At 34.7% G+C, this 19,613-nt stretch overlaps 1 protein-coding gene across 3 annotated transcripts in view; it reads right to left on the reverse strand.

The window, feature by feature from the left end:
• Positions 1-469: 469 nt before the first annotated feature.
• Positions 470-19,613, reverse strand: part of LOC106160790 (transcription termination factor 2) — a 91,692-nt gene continuing 72,548 nt past the window's right edge. For 2 of the 3 annotated variants that reach the window (XR_015331686.1, XM_013537537.2), the window contains 2 exons: positions 2,734-2,817; positions 470-1,486 (listed from right to left, as the gene is read on the reverse strand). Coding sequence is in view for 2 of the 3 variants with exons in the window: in XM_013537537.2 (XP_013392991.2) it covers positions 1,426-1,486; positions 2,734-2,817 (145 nt within the window). In the remaining variant the exon portion in view is untranslated. The remainder of the gene's footprint in view (positions 1,487-2,733; positions 2,818-19,613) is intronic. The other variant, XM_086998837.1, reaches the window with a different exon arrangement.

Below are 19,613 nucleotides of genomic sequence, written 5' to 3' on the forward strand. Positions count from 1 at the left end.
GCTGGGCATGCATTCAAGTGGCCACAGATTGGGGATTAACATTGTATGTAACAACGTACCCAGTATGGCTATTTTATGCAGAAAAAGTTATAATTTTCAGTAAACTGGATTGAAAATAAACTTTTTGTAGTGATTTATCTCAGGGGCAGTGTTTTTGACTTTAAGTAAGATGCTTGAGAATTTGAGCAAGGCAGCCCGCCTCCCTGCTGTGAATGCAAGGTAAACACTAAGTAATATAGTCACCTGGCCAGTCACACTGCATGCCCAGTTTCGAGGAACGTACGTGGAATCAGTCAGGGTATTCCTGATGTAGAGACCTCAATTTAACCCCTTCCCCATGATCAGACACTGGGCAATATCTGCCATTTACTGATTTTCTCCAGCAAACTTTAATTTCATCAATATAGACATGGAGGACAGGAATGACACTTGGTCAGCACAGTTACCTAATCACAACAACCACAATTACTGCGCTTTGATAACTTCCTCAGGTTTAATGCTTTGAGACGGATGTTTATGGAGATACTAATTGTTAGATAAAGAGAGGAGTGAATTCATTTCTCTATAATTGATAAGTAGTGATTTCATTTGCGTATAATTAATAGAGCAGTGATTTCATTTCTAGACAACTAATAGTGTGTTGATTTCATTTTTGAGTATAAATGATAGGTTGTTGAATGAGGCATCATTTGTGATAAGGATAATGTCAGCACCAGTTTTATGCCATAGTGCACTACAGTTTAAATGTTACAGAAAAAAAAAGGACAGCAGGTTTTACCAAGTTTTTTTTCCATCTTGAATAATAATAATAATATGTCCTTTGATTATAAATACTACGTATTCAGCAAGTCACATCCCTCCATGATCGCTCCATCTGATTTGCTGTTCAGATAACTCATCTTTTTTACATACACATGAAAGAGGATACAGGTCATTAAAATGGTGTAAAATAATATCATTTCCGCACTGACATTTTATTCTACCATGATGGCATACAAAATCAATATACATTTAATAAACTTCTCACTGTACTTGCATAGCACATTTGGTTGATGAGAAAAAAAAAAAAAAAAGAAGCAATTTTATCATTACCAGAACATCTTTCACAGTCTGAATAGGGATAAAATATGTTTCTGAATGAAGATGAAGTTGTCTGATAATTTTAGATCACCTTCCAGTCACTTTTTCTGCATTAACTGGTTTTCAAATAAACTTCACCATTACCCTAACTGTTTGGAAAGTTATCTTATACTAACATACTACCTAAATGAAGTCAGAGTTATTGAGATAGAAACTTTTCACAGCAAGAACACTTTTTGACAATGGTAATGACCATGGTAATGACAGAGGCAATATATTCCTGTACTACCAAAGTTCTATCATGTATAAGTAGTCAACGTGGTGGACAAAGTTATCCACAACGTCTCAGACTCCAAACAGAAGCCGCAGATCTGCCAGGGTCAGCTTCTGCTTTGCTCCTCCAGCTCTAAAATAAGAAAAACAGAACCATAAGAGAATGCAATCAATAAATTACATTTTATTTTTATATTACAGGAATTTTCTTATAATGCAGATTTTTTTTGACATTAAAAGAAGGAAATTGACTTTTTTATTCAATCTAGAAAAGAATTTTGGACGGTTAATTTAATCTTCAGGATTGGATTGGATTTTGTCTTCAATAATTCCATTTCTAAATGCTGTCTTTCACGATTTCCCTCATTTTCCAAGTAAATAATACCCAAGTTTGCTTTAAAAAGTAATTGGTAATCATAAATAAATATATTCAACCTATCTAAAATAACTATGAGCTAGGCTTCAACTTCTTGATTCTCAGTGAACATTGCGATTCCTAAAAATCCAGACCAGATATAGTACCAAGAACAAAACATTTTTCAACTTGGATCTAAGTATGTCTAAAATATCCCATTGTTCACTTTATAACTGATATGACCTACAATAAAGAATTGATTACCATACTAATGCCTGATGACTGGGGTGGAAATATTCTTAACACCCAGTCAATAAAGAATCATTGTAGATTAATTAATCTCTTTGTTCAGAGGAGAAGTTGTAACATGATGCTTTACCCAGGGTTAAATAGACTATGAGTCATTCCAGACAGGTCTTTTGCATTTAAAAGAATTTAGAATACCCAAAAACATTATTTGAATATGGATTTTTCTTGCAGGCTTGGGTATCTAAAAACATTCAAATATAGATTTTTGGTCATTTAGTAGACTAACTGGTGGGTTGACACCATTAGGGAACAACATCTGAAGATAATGAAAATAATCTTTTCGATTACATCTTGAGTGCATTATGACGTTTGATTCGGTATACCAAACAAACTGGAAGAGAACTTTTTTCCTGTGAGAATGTGGTAGAAAGTCAGAAGGGTAATAAGATAAAGAAGATACAGGAATGGGAGGATGTACATTGGAATCAGCTTCTGGTAATAGGAGATACATAGGAAGCACATAGGCCAAAGAAAGGAAGCATAGTGCAACAATACCTAAATGCTAATCAAATACTTATCAAATGGGTTGTTAAAATAGATATAAATAGCTGCATGTCTTGATAGATTGAAAAGGAAAACTGATCATGATCTCAAGCAATGGTCCCCTGCCCATATATTTTTGGCTAAATATTGATGGTTTCCCCTGGCTCAGAAAATCACCTGCCAAAAGTTTTCTCCTACCTTGATAGTATAATTAACAGATACAATCTACTTACCCTGCCAGAACATTCTTTGCAAGGGAGAGCTTTCTTTTTTGAAGTTCAACAATCTTCTCCTCAACAGTGTTTTTACATATAAATCTGAAAATAAACATTCAAGTTCTTCCTTACATCAAAAGAAGAATAAGTGTGTGTGTGTGTGTGTGTGTGCATGTGCGTGTACTATTTACTGGAAAGATATAATGATGTATCGCAAGATATAACGCGTCATTATTATATCCTCCCAGTATCACTGGTCTGAGCCCTCTCTGTGAAGATGTCCTACCACTCCAGTATTTTATAGAAATTATATATATTATTAACTTACTAGTATGTAAAACTCAATTTGTCTGCTAAGAGTCCAGTACCATGGTTAATTGAATTTTGTGGAAAAAAATTACTTCACATCATGAAACTATGTGTGCATAAGGGGCAACTTTTTCTATCTACCCAAGGCATACTCATGTCTACTCAGCATACAATGTGTACAATGTGCTGGTAGAGATGACCAGCTAGTGTATCTCTCAGATTGAGAGATGTCTAGCTGAACACAGCAAAATCCCTTCATAACCAATTACTGTCTTACAAACATACTTTTATATATCACTCTACACAAACCAACTGGCAACCTCCATATACTAATGCCAAAATAATACTTCTAATGTTCAACTAAGTAGTCTTAACTGAAGTAACATTTCAAAAATAACTCATAAGTAATGAGAAAATCTACGGTTTCTGACATCATTAATCTTATAGGAAAAGGTTTCAAACCCTTACATCTTACACTATGTGCGTCTTGTGCCTCACATTTTTACCATTGACAAACCTGACATTTATATGCACCTCATCAAACTGTAATGCAAGTTATCTCCAGTAATTTACCTACTGTATCTCCCTTTTATGATTTAACAGTTTTGAAAAGATAAGCTTGTATCTTTTTCTCTACTGCCTGAACAATACTGATTAATCACAGCCATTTTATCATCGTGGCCTTTTTACAAACACTTTGTTTTAGAAAGCTTTTTAGATATTCATTTTCAACAATCAATTTTTATCAGTAATCTTAAGTTCCTAAAAAGCCCAGTTAGAAAAAAAAAAAAGATTTTTATATTTTGCAAAGGTCTGAGCATGATCTAAAAAAATTCAATCTTCTCTCTTCTTTAGAAGTCTCATGCATCTGCATGACGCTAACAAATCTGGTAATGTGCTACATCAGAGGTGACTTTATCAGTGATTTAGAAATGATATTTTGTCACTTTGAACTGACAGGAGACAGGCCGTGCTGTGATTGTGATCTCTGATTCCAGCATTTCATGCTGTTATATCATGCCCTACTGCAGTACTATAGTCTTTAGCCCTCATGTCTTGTTAGATATCAATCCATCTTCACAGCCAAAAGCCACAGAAGTGGCAGTATTGTGGTAAAAACATCTCTCACTGAGGATTACACCACAAAACCATTAATGCTTGATAGAGCTTCTTCATTTCATGACAGTTTAAAAGTTTAATTCCTGATTTCTTGACCTTCAAAGATATTATGTGTTGCTTAAAGCGTTTCTATAAAGAAACCCAATCAATAATCATTTTACAAAGTAATAAATTGATATCCATGTTGGCCTTTAACATTCTTTTGAATTCTTGAGTTTCATCAGCCCATACAGGTGTGCCTTGCGTTAATTGTTTTTCCAAATCACAGACAAATCCTTCAGAAACAAAACATTGATTTATTGCATTCAACTACAGATAATCCAGCAGCAAAACAAATGCCCACCCCACCCCCCCAAAAAAAGCAGCAACTTCCTCTTTTAAGGTGGTAGTACAAACAGTATGTAGTTATTCTATAAACAAATAGATATTTTTATTCTCCTTATAGAGAGTTAAAGACAATCAATTTACAAACTGACATGCCACACTCAATCACCATAGGGACCGTTCATCTGACATGTGTCAACCCATGCATTAAATGATCCCATACATAGTTATCATAGTTTGAATGATCTGTGTCACTGTCTGATTGAAAAAATTCAGGTTGACAACCAAGATTGCTTCTAGTCTTACACTTTGAATCAAGACTTTACCAAATCAATTCACCATTAGTAAGAAGGAGCAATTTTTCGGCTTTGGATCTGCCTCTTACCCCCAGCTGGTGTGAAATCAAGTGTGATTTCAGAGAATTTGGAGGAAAGTAGGTTAAAAAATAATGGCAGACTAGCCAGTGTGGTGCAGCAGTGAATAAATGCTGTCAGAATATATCCATAAATACTTTTTCTGGTTGTCAAATTACAGTCTACTGCAGATCAGTACAAATTTACCACATTTTCTTTGTTATTTTTGTATTGCTTTTTCAACATTCCTGGCACAAAGAGGTTCACTTTGATTGTTAAAAAGTTAACCTCACATTACGTGAATACTCGTGTTTTTTCTAGTCAAGTCTCACAATGTAGTGACCCCCATTTAACAATGATGGTTCACATGACTTATTTATATCACATGGCCTAGGTATCTTTTCACTGTGAATAACTTGTCTGATTCCTAACAGAATCATCAAATTTTGGATTAATCTAATTGGCTAGTGGACCCATTGCCTATCAAAGCCAGTTTCCCTGTAACCACATTAGTGTGTTGGCAATACAATGAGACCAATCTTCTACCTGTCAGTTATTATGGGTTGACGCTCTTTCTCAGACTTGCTTCTCATGAGAAATTGGCTATTTGAGGTGAAAAACTAACCAATATAGAGGCAATAAAACCAAAAGATGGCCTCAGAAAACACTGAACATTTTAACTGAGGCAATGGTCTCTTCATCTGCTGGAAAAACCAACAGGACATATAACCTTGGGACTCCTTGAACTTTACCATTTCATTTCTCATTTTTTTGGAAAGACTAATAACCCGAACTTTATTTGTTCATCCTTTTCATGGTGATCAATACCTGAAATTAATAACGTTTCATTCTGACCTGATCTGTACAAGGGGAATATGAAGGATGCTGTCAGACTAAATCCATAACTGTCATTGGCATGATGAGATTTAAATTTGTGGCTTAGTATGTGCAGGCTATTTTAAGGTAAATATATAAAGAACACTTTTATAAGCAAAAATGCAAGTTTCTCAAATTAAATTATAATAGGAAAAATACAGTAGCAGATTATTTCTACATACAAATCTGTTAAAAGCCAATTTATCATTACTGGACCAGGTGACGTTTATCCACATATTCATTATTACTAAACAACCAAAAAATGTAGGTATGGGTATGTAAATTGCATTCATCAGGTAGATTAGACAAGTGGCAACACTTCATCCAGTTGTTTTACATGTTATGGTGGTCCAAATCATCAAATGTTATAATGCCAGGGTTCACTGACTGTCTCATAATTAGTCAATGCAGACAGCACTTGTGATTCTAGCATTGAGTAAATGTCAAATCATGCATGTAACATTCATGGAGCATCAACCGATGTACAGTAACAGGTCAGCGAAAAGCTAGACTCATAAATGCTAATTATTATTGTAAAAAAGACCTTATTTTTATCATATGCATACCAGACTAGTCTAGTTGAATGGATTTTCTATCAAATTTACAAATCAAATATATATCTGTCAACAAAATCCATTGTCAGTTACAGCACAAAAATTAAGATGGGCTGCAATTTTTTCCTTGTCAAAATAACAATAGCCACTTGAATTTTAAATCTATTTTATATCCAGCTAATTTCTGTCCGATTGTAACAACTAATGGGCAGCCTTGCTGACATTCAAAGCAAGTGTAGCAGTAAAGTCAAATCCTCAAAATATCTGATGATACTAATGACAAAACCACTAACTTAATCAAAGTGACCTTTAAGACTTAAGTAGGCATTAGTTGTCCAGGCACTGAAAAGATGACATTTGGTAGTGTCCGGTGATATAAGGTGTGCATTAATACCAAGGAAATGCTACACCAAGGTACAGCCAATCTGAACACAGCAACTGCCTTTTTTAAGTCAAACTTCCGTTTTTACTTCTATTTATCACTGAGGTGCTTACAGTCACCATTTCAAATCTGCAGTACCACATTCAAAAGTTAAAGATATCTGAAACATCTATCCAAGGAATCTTAACTAATTTTGCCTATTGTTCAATTCTTAGTCACCAATGACGTGCTAGTTAGGAGTCTGGGTACTTAAATGCCAAAATGCCAAACAACAGGCAGCACTAGAGTGAAAAGCTCTCCTGTGCATTATTTATCTGCAAATGTGATCAAAGTGAAGGGTGGGATTACAAAAGAAATCAATCCGATTTACTATGAATTCATTTATTTAATGCTGGTTGAGACATTCCAGGAAGTGATGCTCAATTTATTTGACAAAAATACAGTTTTTCCTTGATTAATGCCACTTCAAAGTTTGGTTACTTCTATAATTAGAGTGTTATGGGCTTCTCTGGAGTCTTTAAGGGGAAAACACATGATTCTGCTACAGATATTTCAGGGTGCTTCTAGACTGATGATTTTCAATAAATATTTCAAGAGTCATTCACCTCTTCTCCGGACATTATACATTTAACTATAGTCTTTGTGATGAATATAAATATATATCTATACTCATCACAATGACTTCAAGAAGAAATTCACATTCTATTCTCTCATCTTTTTCAAACAAAGCTCTAGTTATATTGTACCAAACAAGAAACAAAGCTGTGGACCTTATTACCTGAACAAAAGTCAACCCTGTACAAACTCCTTTCTTCAAAACATTACGCAGAAACAATTAATTTTAATATGGCTATTTTCATTTACAACGAAACAGACAATATGAGAATGATCATCAATTTAATCCATGAGAAGAGAATCCCCAGTAGAGAGGGTGCAGTGTGATGATTATAGTAGAGATTTATATCCCAAGCCTACAGACTTATAAGCAACATAAATCACCTTGCCCATCATCTTTGCCTCCTTCCAAAGATACGCAGAATACCATGAGGTCCAACAAAACACTTAAATTTACCTCTCAAGGATCTTATGCCATACTTGACCCATCATTAGTTACCCTTACACGCTACTGACATTCCAAAACAATGTACTGACCAAATGGCAAGATATCAGTGTGCCTTGCTTTGTATTTCAGCAATTTACTGGCAGGTATAATTTTACTGATCCATTTTACAGCTTTATCAGTTATGCCAGAATCAATAACACAAACGGTTAACCTGGAACCCTGAAATATAATTTGCCTAACAATCTTCAAGCATCTTTCATCAGCAGTATGAAAAAGAAATTTCCGAGTCAAAAAGAGGAAAATTTACAGATGTTTTTCTGGTCTATGTCACATCAACATTAGGTAACAAAGGCTCATGAATCAAAACATTAGCTCTCATCAGCCTAATGCAATTTCTCCCAAAGAGTTCATCAATCAAAATATGTTTGAAAGTCATTCTGAAAGAAACAACAAAATGCGCAGACCTTAGAAATAAGGCTAATGGAATTTGGACAATAACTGTTTGAGGGAAGACCAAAAAAATCAATCTTCTTTGGCATTAGCTAATGATAGATTTTGAAATTATCGAGAGGTTCAGAGAGGCATGGATCAACTGAGTCTGTTCCAACATTTATGTCAGTGCATTTAAACTAGACAAGAACAAACGCAGTGACAAATGGGAAGCAAATTGTTATATCTTTTGAGCTATGTAAAACAAGCTCATTTCTAATTAGGCCCCAAAAGCAGGTCCAAAGTTGCAATTAAGGGAATTCATTATTTCAATATAGGCAAATATCTGTCCGTTCAACTCTAGTAGTGATTATCCGACGTGTCTCATGGTTTCTTCAGGGATAACCATCCTAAAGCCCCATAAATGATAATTGCTGTTTGCTATCATGAACCACATAATATTGGGAACACAAGTGCCCAAATTAACGACTCGAGCCACAATTTCAGTGCACGAACGTAAACTTAGTAACCACAGCATCCATAAGCATGGAAAATTTGGTCAAATTCATCGGTGTCTCTGGCTGTACATATAGGGCTTCCTTTATTTAACACAAGACTTTTCAATGGCGGAGGATACGAAAAGCAGTATGTTAGAGCCTTCAGAGATTCAGAGATCGTTTCTATCAACTAAAAAATATGTTTTTATGGATTTGCTTTATTAATTATACAAGAACATATAAAAAGTCTAAAATCAAACTAATGTATTCCTATCATCTAGTATCCACACTGCAATTAACACTTGTGCTCTTGACAATCTCGTCACAAATGAAATGTAGCGAACAGGTAGGTAAGTGGACTTGCAGTTCGTGTTTTGTTGTGCGTGATGCACGTGGCTGCTAATTTACATTCATGTTATGAAATCTAGCTTGAGTCATTAATTTGGGCATTCCTTTTCACAAATCTAGGTATGAGTTCGCAAACGGCTAATCTGTCTAGATGGCCTGATTCTACATGCCAGGTACTAAAGTTGATCATCTTCAAAAGTTATGCAACTTAATTTTAACATACAAACAAGTATCAAGAGTATGTATAGAGAAGGTTGCCAGACAAATATTATTCTCTCCCAATCTGAAAAGATTTGCCAGGTTCAAACACAGACCTCTAAATATGATGCTATTGATGCTTCTCAAGGAGTTACCAAGGATATTGAAACCAATGCTAGAGGTCAAGGTCAAGGAATGTAGAATATGCAAAGCACAAAGGTCACTTACTTCCACAGATGGCCTCTAGTACCCCATTCACACTACAGTCATTTATTCGAATAAATAGCGAATTAGGTCCCGATTCGAATAACTGTATTAGTCTGAACGTGTGAGGATTTTTGTAAAGCGGATTTTCAAAATCCTGCTAGCGAGCTGGATTTTCTTCAGCGATTCGAATAACTTACCGGAATCGACACCTGTACAGATCTTACTGCGCATGTGTGCAGATAAGTGCGGGTATCTATGAATGCTTGTTTATTACTTAAGTGATTGCACCAAACATATTTGGAGGTCACCACTCACTACAACATAAGAAGAATAACTTATTTTGCCATATACTTCCCAAGAATGCTGGAATGTCTTTTGAGTTGCATTTGCCGTCACACATTTTTGTTGGTATTTGAGTTTTCCTGTGCAGCGCATGCGCGAGTGTTCAAAACAGAAAGTTAAACCTGAAATTTTCAACGTGGGATTCACGAGTGTGAACGCAATACCGAATCGAATTCCTCATGAAAAATTTGAATTATAGAAATGTGCATTTTTGCAACTGTAGTGTAAATGGGATATAGATTGCTCACAATGGTGCAAGTATTATGTCTTCAATGATTAGTAAGTGTGTACATTATAGGCAATTGTGAAATTTCATCCAGAAAAACTTCTGGATTGAAATATCAAGTGATGTTACATGCACCACTAAAAATTAAAAAAAAACAAAAAAAAACAAACAAACAAAAAAACAACTCATTGTCTGTGTCTTTCATATCCAGGCAAAACTTTATAACAGAGTCAATCAAGACTTGCGTAATGTAATTTTACCACTGCACAGCTTTTATTATCTGTAATTAGGGCCCACCTACATTAATAAAACAATCCATCAATGCATTATGTGCCCACGTAAATCAATCAGTTCCAGCAGCCACTGCATGCAGCTCACTCTCATCACTGTTAAACTCTTAAGAAACAGTTAGAACTCCTTTTGTGTACATATTGCCACAAACACATGTGATTAATATGACCTAATACATAAAAGGTGGCTATCTCTACTTTTTACTTTGTTGTAATTGCTAGATTATATCTTTTATGTCACAGAATCTTATTTGTTTTGAGCAAACCTTTGGGCTATACAATCTCTGGAATCCTGGAAATTTGAACAATTTTCCCCTTTGTCAACAAGGTAATTCATATCCCTAATCCTTAAGAAAAATATGATGTATAAATCCATCTTTGGATCTAAATCTACATTTTTATTGTTACAAATAAAATATATCACCATGAGTCTCCAGCTCTATTATGTGGGTGACAAAAAATTAGAAATGCATACTAAAAACTGTCAACAGTTTTGGCCATGGAATACTTGGGTGATCAAGGAAAAAATGAAATTTTCCAGGAAAATTAAATTTAGTTTCATACAATGTGTATAGATGTATAACATGCACTTTGTGCCCTTTACCTATCAAGTACAGTCATATAATAGTAGAATTGCTCAAATACAAACCCAGTGTTTTCAATGTCTTAATTTAGGTAATATCTAAATTGTTCTCTCTCTTTTCTCTCTCCACCTTTCAGACATACCCTTCACAAAGTATTTAGCTATGATGTTGTGTTCATGTAACAATTTGAGTCAGGGTCTGTCAATAGTGAGTACAGCAAACAAGAAATTGCGAATGTCAAAGGCACCTATTTCTATAAAACTATAATCATAACAAGGGATCAAATCACTTTTAAATTGGCTCACAAATCAGTCAGCCAACATATAGATTATGACTTACGCAATAAAAATCAAATACACCAAACTTACTTAATGAGGAAATGACACTAAATTCCAGATTACAGAGTCTAAGGTTCCAATCTCAAAATGTCAAAATTTTCATTCCAAAAGACACTGATATCTTGTAAACAAAGAAAGATGGTTCATCATTACTATTTCAGCTCCGTTGGTGATACCACCTGGGGAGAACACTAATAGGAATTTTATGAAACTACAGTTACTGAAAAAATATCAATGATTTATGGCTAATACACTTCCCACATACAGAGACTTCACAGGAAAAGGTTCAAAGAGAGAAAGGATATTATTTCAGTCTTTAATGTGCCCAGCACCTCATAAGACATCAAGCACTAAACTCCTTTATTATACCTTAATCCATGTCCTCAAAGATAAGGACAGACACAGGATCTCTGAGGTTACATATTTACTCATTTAATCCCTTTGTCTATATTTTAATTCAAAGTCAATATTCCTTCTAGGTCTACCAGCATGTTTTTATAAATTGAAAAATCTTCTCTGCCAGTTCCTTGGTGTCATCAATGCGCAAATAAAACCTATACTTATTTCCATTCCAAGTGTGTTTCAGTATAAAGTCATTGATGATGCAAATACTGTTTGACTTGGCTCAGGTCAGGAAAGGGAAAGGAAGAGAAAGAGAAAGGCAGAATCATCTGGCATATTTCATCATTACTAGAAGTTGATAAACCTGCTTCATTATTATGTGAAGATTTGTTTCATTCCAGGTTTAATGAACATTTACAAGCTTTAAGTGAAAAATGTCTTCATTAACAGTTCCTGTGCACATAGCACCCAAGGGGCAATTAATAGAAAATGAAGAAATCAGCGGCCCAGCCATCACCATTTCTAGGTAATGAGACTACTTGAAACTGCCTTGAATACCTACAGCAGAATGCCCCCTTCATTTATTAATAAACCAGAGACAAGAAAAAAAATATTTACAACGTACTATATTATGGGGTGAATGAAACTAATTATGTTAAGGAAACTCATGAATACTTTGAAATGTACACACATATATATATAGCTGCAAATAGATGGATTCATGCACTTTTTTCAGATCACACATGGTTAAGACACCCACATACTGGATTGCATCTTTTACCCAGTAAATTCAATAAAATTCTCAGTAAATTCAATACAAGTCTGAGGTTTCAAAACCTATTAAGTGTAAAGCTTTTAAATCTCACAGCTGGAACACCAGAACTAATTCAACATAAAAGATTTGGCTACCCCCATGTGTGGGTGTGGAATCCCAACTGCAGGCATGCAAATATTTCTTCTTCATAAACCATATTGTAATCATAATATAGTATCAGTCTAATAAAATAATTTTGCTAATCTATTTCAATATCTATTTATCTACTGATATAAATCAGTTAATGTGCTCTTAACCTATCCCTTTCGGTATACTCACAGTAATCAATAACCATACTGTTTTTTGCTTACTGATCAATCACCATCATCAAAAGGAAAAGGTGTGGACACAAGACATGACTCGTGAACAAGAAAATTTATGACCCTTCTTAAAGTAGATGTGCAAGATTATATGAGACAAAAATGCAATCCTTTGAAATCTGCATAATAGTTGGCACGAGGTGAAAAAACACCAGATTCAACTCTGTTTTGAAAGATCTGTTACATGCACTATGTTTTATACATATTGTAAAACAGATGATAACTAAATGTGTAGTATGGCTGGAGGAAAGGCTGTGCAAGGGCACTGTTGTATAGGTAAGGAGGGAGCCAGGTAAATACGGGTAAGTGAAGATTTTTGAGAAGGTTGTGTGATTATCTTAACCTCAAAACAGCTGCAAAACCAGGTAGGAGGGCTAGCACCTATCATCTCCTATAGGCAAATGACTCAATGATTGGCACCTCCCCTACACCTCCCCCATTCCCACCTTTCAGAGATATCAACCCTGACACTGCAAACTGAATGCTCCTTTAAGGTGAGGCATACTTTCACATTTCAGACAATCCCAGCAATTCATATTAACATAGTGTGAAAAGGTATCACTTCATAATCTAAGGAGCATTCACAGTCCAGTTGGAACAACTAAACTTAGAGCCATATCTCCGCAGACTGTAATTCTGATGTCTAAACACCTAAGCATATAATCTGTAGGGATGGTGTGTAACTTTACAGTGGCAACGTGCATGAGAATGTGGTTACATTGGCCATCTATGTGGGTGCACTTGTATATGATGTAGGTCTGCTGTGACAAATGTTCACTATGATAAAATGCGAGAACAGATGCTTCTAGAAACTGTGAAACTGGGGCAAAGTGCTACCATCTTAAAATTTTGGTAGCAAAGTTCTCGTAATAAACTGTAGGTGTAATCTATAATAAAACTCTTTTCCTGGCAATTAGTTTCACCATTTTCCACCACGTGAGTGATGAGTGAGCTTGACGAATTGGAAGTATAATTTGAAGCACTGTGCATATGCGGAAACCAGGGACGCACTTAGGTTATGAGGGCCAACTTTCGAATTTCAGTAGAGTAGTCAATAAATCCATTTTCCCCTACAATGCATGTATAAGCACAGCCTTACTGGGTACAAGCAACATCTTGCCAATTGTGATATGGCAAATTGACCTAGTTATTGTAATAAAGGAATGTCCTAATACTTTTTCAGAATATTGAACCTCTGCTTTCGAAATAGTGGACTTTCATCATGGCAAACCCCAGATTTAAGGGGAAAAAACTTATAGGATTTTATAGCAATTTTCTTCATTTTTGGGAATAGGGGACCTTTCTCATAGAGAATCTTGGTTACATACAGCTGATCACATCTATGGCTAAAAATAATAAGACGTCTGTTGAGATAGAATATGGTGTAGTTAAGAGGTTAAAACTGAACTGCAAATGTGATTTTACAAGAAAACCAAAAGCCGTGCTCCAACACAGATTTAAACACCACAAGGACATTAACTAACAGAAAATTGTGTTAAAACCCAGGTCCAGCAGAATTTATTTACTTTGATTCTGGTGGTTTTGAATAATTGACTTCTTATTCCCTGGATCTTAAATTACATTTTTCTAAAGAGGATCACAAATATTGACCAATGAGGCTACTGAAATAACAAACTTGCCCTTAGCTTTCCCAGTCTAAGATAAAAATATATGTAGATATATAGAGTATTACTGCCTGAGCAGTTGTCATGACAGTCATGTGAGCGTGAGTGAGTTGACCAGTTGATCACTGCCATTAGGGCATGTGCTGATGTGGCATTTTGTCAGTTGAGTTATTGAATGGTGAGTGGGTGGTACGGTGAACTACCCTCTATAAGGGCCACGAATTGATGACTGATTGATTTTTTTCACTAGATATTCACAGATATGTCTCTGGCTAATTCAAGCCAGTTTTTCCACTGTGAGTGTAAATTTTTAAGTGGAATTTATTTTAACAGTCAGCTTGCCTCTAGGATAGAGTAATATAGACTCAAGAAATTAAAAAAAAAACTTTCATGTATACTGTAGTTATTACAGCGTTCTATGGTATTTTCTGGTATTTATGGAATTTTTCAGTATTGTGCAGTATTCTATGGTATCCTATGGCACCTACAGTGTATCAAATATACAATGGAAAAAAGTGCTTACAGTATATTATGCTAACAAAAGAGTTTCTATTTTTATTTTACTGTACAGCAGTTATATACAGTGTCAGAAAAAATTAACATGAATCTTTATTTTTAGTAAAACCAACTACAATAAAATGAAACCATGTTTTTTCTAGGCTCAAATTAATGGACTAGCGGTATAACAAATGTACAATAAGCCCCAAAACAATAATGCACAATATGAGACTCAATGCCATCTCCATATGTGTAGTCATCAATTCATCGATACAACCTAAACAAATATCATCAGCTTTGTTTTTCTTACAATTTACTTGCCTTGATGTAATTCGGCAATCAATCACAGACAGCACCAATGGAGAAGAGTTCTACCAATTCTTGTGTTTCGGTCTATTGACAATTACCAACTCAAACTAATTAAAAAGCACATCACAAAGAAAAAAATTCCTACGAGAGAGAGAGAGAGAGAGAGAGAGAGAGAGAGAGAGAGAGAGAGAGAGAGAGAGGTGTCTTATGGAATTAAATGCAGTGCCAATTATATACAATTAAGTTTAATGATACTACAAATTGATAGATCTCAAAATAATCTAAAATATTTAAGATGATGAATGACTTGGTTTGCATAAACCAGATGGTTCTCTCATGTGCAAATAAACCTTATATCAATTGCAACTAATTGAGCAACTTAATTAGTAGCAATCATACACAAAAGTTAAGGTAATGGTACTAGAAGCATTAAATCAGCCCATTTTCTCCAAAATTACATATACAGAGATAAATGATCCTTCAGTAGTCAGCATATATATATATATATAATAGTTGGACAACAAAAGAGGATGAATATTTGGCAAAGTTCACATTTACATTTGGCAAGACAGCCGTCTACATCCTACTTCCTTGTGCTTGCAGTGCAGTTGTTTAAAACCCCTTGATTAAAAATTTATACAATGTCCTGCAGCAGTCTGGCTTTGTGATCTTGAAAAAAAAAGGTACACTATCACTTCCTCACGCAAGATGTACCTAAGAGGAAAAAAAAAAAGGTCTTCACTCTTGTTTTACTGAATAAAATTAAAAACTATAAATGAAAGAACTTGGGAAGATTTTGTCCAAGGGAGACAAACAGCCCGTCCCAAGTTTAACACTAAACTTATATGTGTATTAGTGTGTGTGTATGTGTGTTTGTGTGTGTGTGTGATGAGGGCCACATTTAATTTTTAGTTCATTTCTTTTTTACAACTGAAGACAACCTAATGTGACAGTTCATGGAATTTTGAGGCAAAATTTAAAATACTATCATTATTCAGTTTATATGACTCAGTGATGCATAGAATGAGACTAGTTTATCAATGAAAGAGGTCATTTGTGGTATCTTTATCTTAAACTGTTATATTATTTGATAGCCTACACATACTTCTCAGGAGTCACGTAGCATCCTTTTCCAATAATAATATGAATGCTCAAAATGAAATATACATACAAACTGAAAAATGTAATCAAGGCATATTTTGTAACTCACTTGAAACATGTAGCTATAGGGTAATGGCTGGCTACTCCCAAACTTCAACTATAATTTTTCTGCCAAAATTCCAATCAGTACAGCCTTTTATCTACAAGCACTTGGTCTTTCTAAAATTTCTGATGGTGGAAATCTTTTCTTTTTTATTTCCTCAATAAAACTTCAATATTTAAAGACAATCCACCTTCCTGACAAACAACTGCACCTCATTTTTGCACAACATATCAATTTTACAATTAATTTGATAAAACATTACAGCACAGCTATCTGAGTTTTAAACTTGATTCAGTGCCAGAATAATACAGTGACTTGAAAATATGCCACTTTGTTTGAAAAAGGATTGGTTACCCTGTAATAACAAATCTAGGCATTGATTTTTACATGGAGGTGGTAGTGTGTTTCTCAAACTCTTCCTTGAGGAGTCCCTTTGAGACACTAATTACAGCCTGATCATTTGTTCAGCTGTAATTACCTGGAAGAATGATACAATTCAATAAAGTAAACAAGAGAAAAAAAAGCATCTTATCCTGTTGTAAAGAAGCTGCGTCAAATCAGTAGTATGTTTTATATGCAGTGGTAGCAGCACGCAACCTGTGCATTTCTCATGCCGTTGAACGTCTTCTTCTTACCTCCTAGTCTGATTGAATTGCTCTCAGCAGTTCTTCTTAACACGACATGTGCAAATTCTTATTACATTTTCATCAATTACAATAACAGTCTACTACTGGATCATATTCAATACAATTTATTTAACAATTACAATTAGGCTGATGACAACCTGGGCTCTCGCTGAGATTTAACATTTCTGCCAAGGGATAAAAAGTATCTCATATTCAGCTGATGGAATTTTTGGTTTCTATTCCCTATTTAAGTGTCTGATCTTAAATTGATGATAAAATGTTTTTTTTTTGCATTTTTCATTCACTGTGTTTGGCCAAACTACATGTGCTTTGGGGTTGAGCCAGTTAGCTAATTAGCTAAAGCAAAAGTTATGTTGCGGTAACTCAACAAAGATACCAATATTGATAAAATGAAGTGAAATATATACTTAAGTGATTAGAAGAGTTCAAACCAATACAGAACTAAAAAGTACCACAATGATAATATTTGTGGTTTTATGTACTGCTAAAAAACAGTAACAATTCAGCTGGTATGATCATCTGCAATTTAGCTCCACTTTTGCCGGTATTGTGGAATAATTTCAACGAAACAAATTATTTCAAATCAATTCACAAAAAAAGTAGAAAATAAGACAATACCAAAGGTCCTAAATCAGCCTTTGTAGTTTTATCTATTTAATTATAAGAGAAAGGAAGACTTTCAGTTTTTATACAATATGCACAACTGAGGAAATAACTGTCTGCTTGGGTTCAATTATGTCATTGAAAAATTGGATAACAGCATATCTTTTATTTATTCACAAAATTACCCTGCAATGACTGGCACTGGGAGCAAGTTGGAGTTTATAATCCCCCATTAATTATTTACTTTCTAACTAAAAGCAAGAAATTATGGCATGAAGAAGAAATTCCTAAAGAAGTTTTGAAAATGATGTTTTTTTTTTTTTTTACAATTATGCTAAGACTCTTCAATAATAATCACAGACACCCATGTGCATTGGAAATGTATAACAAGAATTCATTGCATATATTGTGACATAAATACTGTTTTCATCAACAAAAAGATGACAATTATGTGCATCATGAACATCACGCAAATTGGATCTGCAAAGGTATTTAATAATTCAATGCACACATTGGATTCTTAAAATAGAACTGCACTCAGGACAGGAGTGCACAATGCTCTACAAGCCACAGTTATCATCTTATGTAACAATTTCATTCTGATTGTAATTTTGTAGGTGTTTTAATGTAGTTATAAGACAAAAAAATTAAGTAGCCATACTGGAAGGCAGGCCCGTAGCCAGCAATTTCAAAAGGGGCGTTCTTTTTCTAAAAAATTGACCCTTTAACCATGAAACCTTTGTGTACCTAGATAAAATTTTATCCAGAGGGGGCCTTTTTCCAGCAAAACGGTTCTTCTGACCCTCCCCTCCCCCATGGGAAGGTGAAAGCTAGGACTTCCAACAATAGGAAATACAATGGTGACCAAGAGCCCTCATTTTTCCAGAGCACGTTTTACAGTGATCTCCAGAACACATTTTACAATGAAAACAAGAACATTTCTCAGTTCCTTGTAAAAAAAAATTAAACAGCTTTTTTTCTGCTTTGCAGACATATTTAGAAGTTCACCTTCTTGTATACAGCTTCCCTTATCCCTACCACTTTAAGCATGGAAGGGTCAATGGAAGTTTATAGGATATTAAGTCTTTGATGTCATCTCACCAGCTCATGTGTATCTAAAGTGAATATCAGCCTAGTATTTTACCTGCTGCTCTAACCAGGGACACTGGGATAAGAAAGGTTAGAGCCTATAACAATGTTATCTACAGACTGAGAAATGCTACTGGGTACTTTATTGCTAGTTTGAAGACCGGTTTGAGATATATGCTTTCTTTTATTGGCATTGTTCAATAGAAGGATCTTTCAACAGGGCTGTCAAATAAAATGTATGTTCAAATATGGATTTTTTTTATTTGGACAAATGGATTGATTTGCCTCTTGCATTAGATGATGGTAAAAAAAGTACCACGACCTTTGGTTACGATAGATAATAACCAATGAAATGGTGACAAAAATATTATCAAACATACAGGAAACAAACAACAACGACAAAAAATAATAAAGAGAATTTACAACTGTATTCTAAACATGCTCCTCGGATGCTTTACCTGTGATACTTCTCATGGAGCAATTATCTGTCAATTTTCAATTATGTTAGATATGCGATAAAAATTAATTTCAGAATAGCATGATCTCATATTTCCAGACGTTTGCTTGATTCCAAACTAAATCTACATTAGGTCATCATTTAGTTTAAGACCCATTTTAGGATGATGCATGGACAATGTTCTGGTTGACAGAATTCCCTTTCCCTTGCAGGTACATATGGATAGATATAGACTTTAGTACCTCTTGTAATGTAGAATTTAGATCAAGGTTTTACAGGTGTTTTTATGGCAGAAATTGATACCAAACACACATCTGACAACTATTTTCCGAACAATAATTTAGGTTGGTAAAATGGCAATTTTCAAAATGGCAGACAAAAAACCCTAACAAGAGTCTCATCACTGACAATTGAAGCCACCATGGTTTGTTATATGCCTTTTCTTATGTTTTTAGCATTGTAAAACCCAATACCCTTATGTTAGCACCGCCATTGTTCTATTTCAAATTGAATTTGGTATACCTTGTGTGCTGATAGTTCATTGCTAAGCT

Source organism: Lingula anatina, chromosome 1 (assembly GCF_051362555.1).
Source record: "Lingula anatina isolate TDL-2025a chromosome 1, LinAna3.0, whole genome shotgun sequence".
In the NCBI taxonomy this organism is placed as follows: domain Eukaryota; kingdom Metazoa; phylum Brachiopoda; class Lingulata; order Lingulida; family Lingulidae; genus Lingula; species Lingula anatina.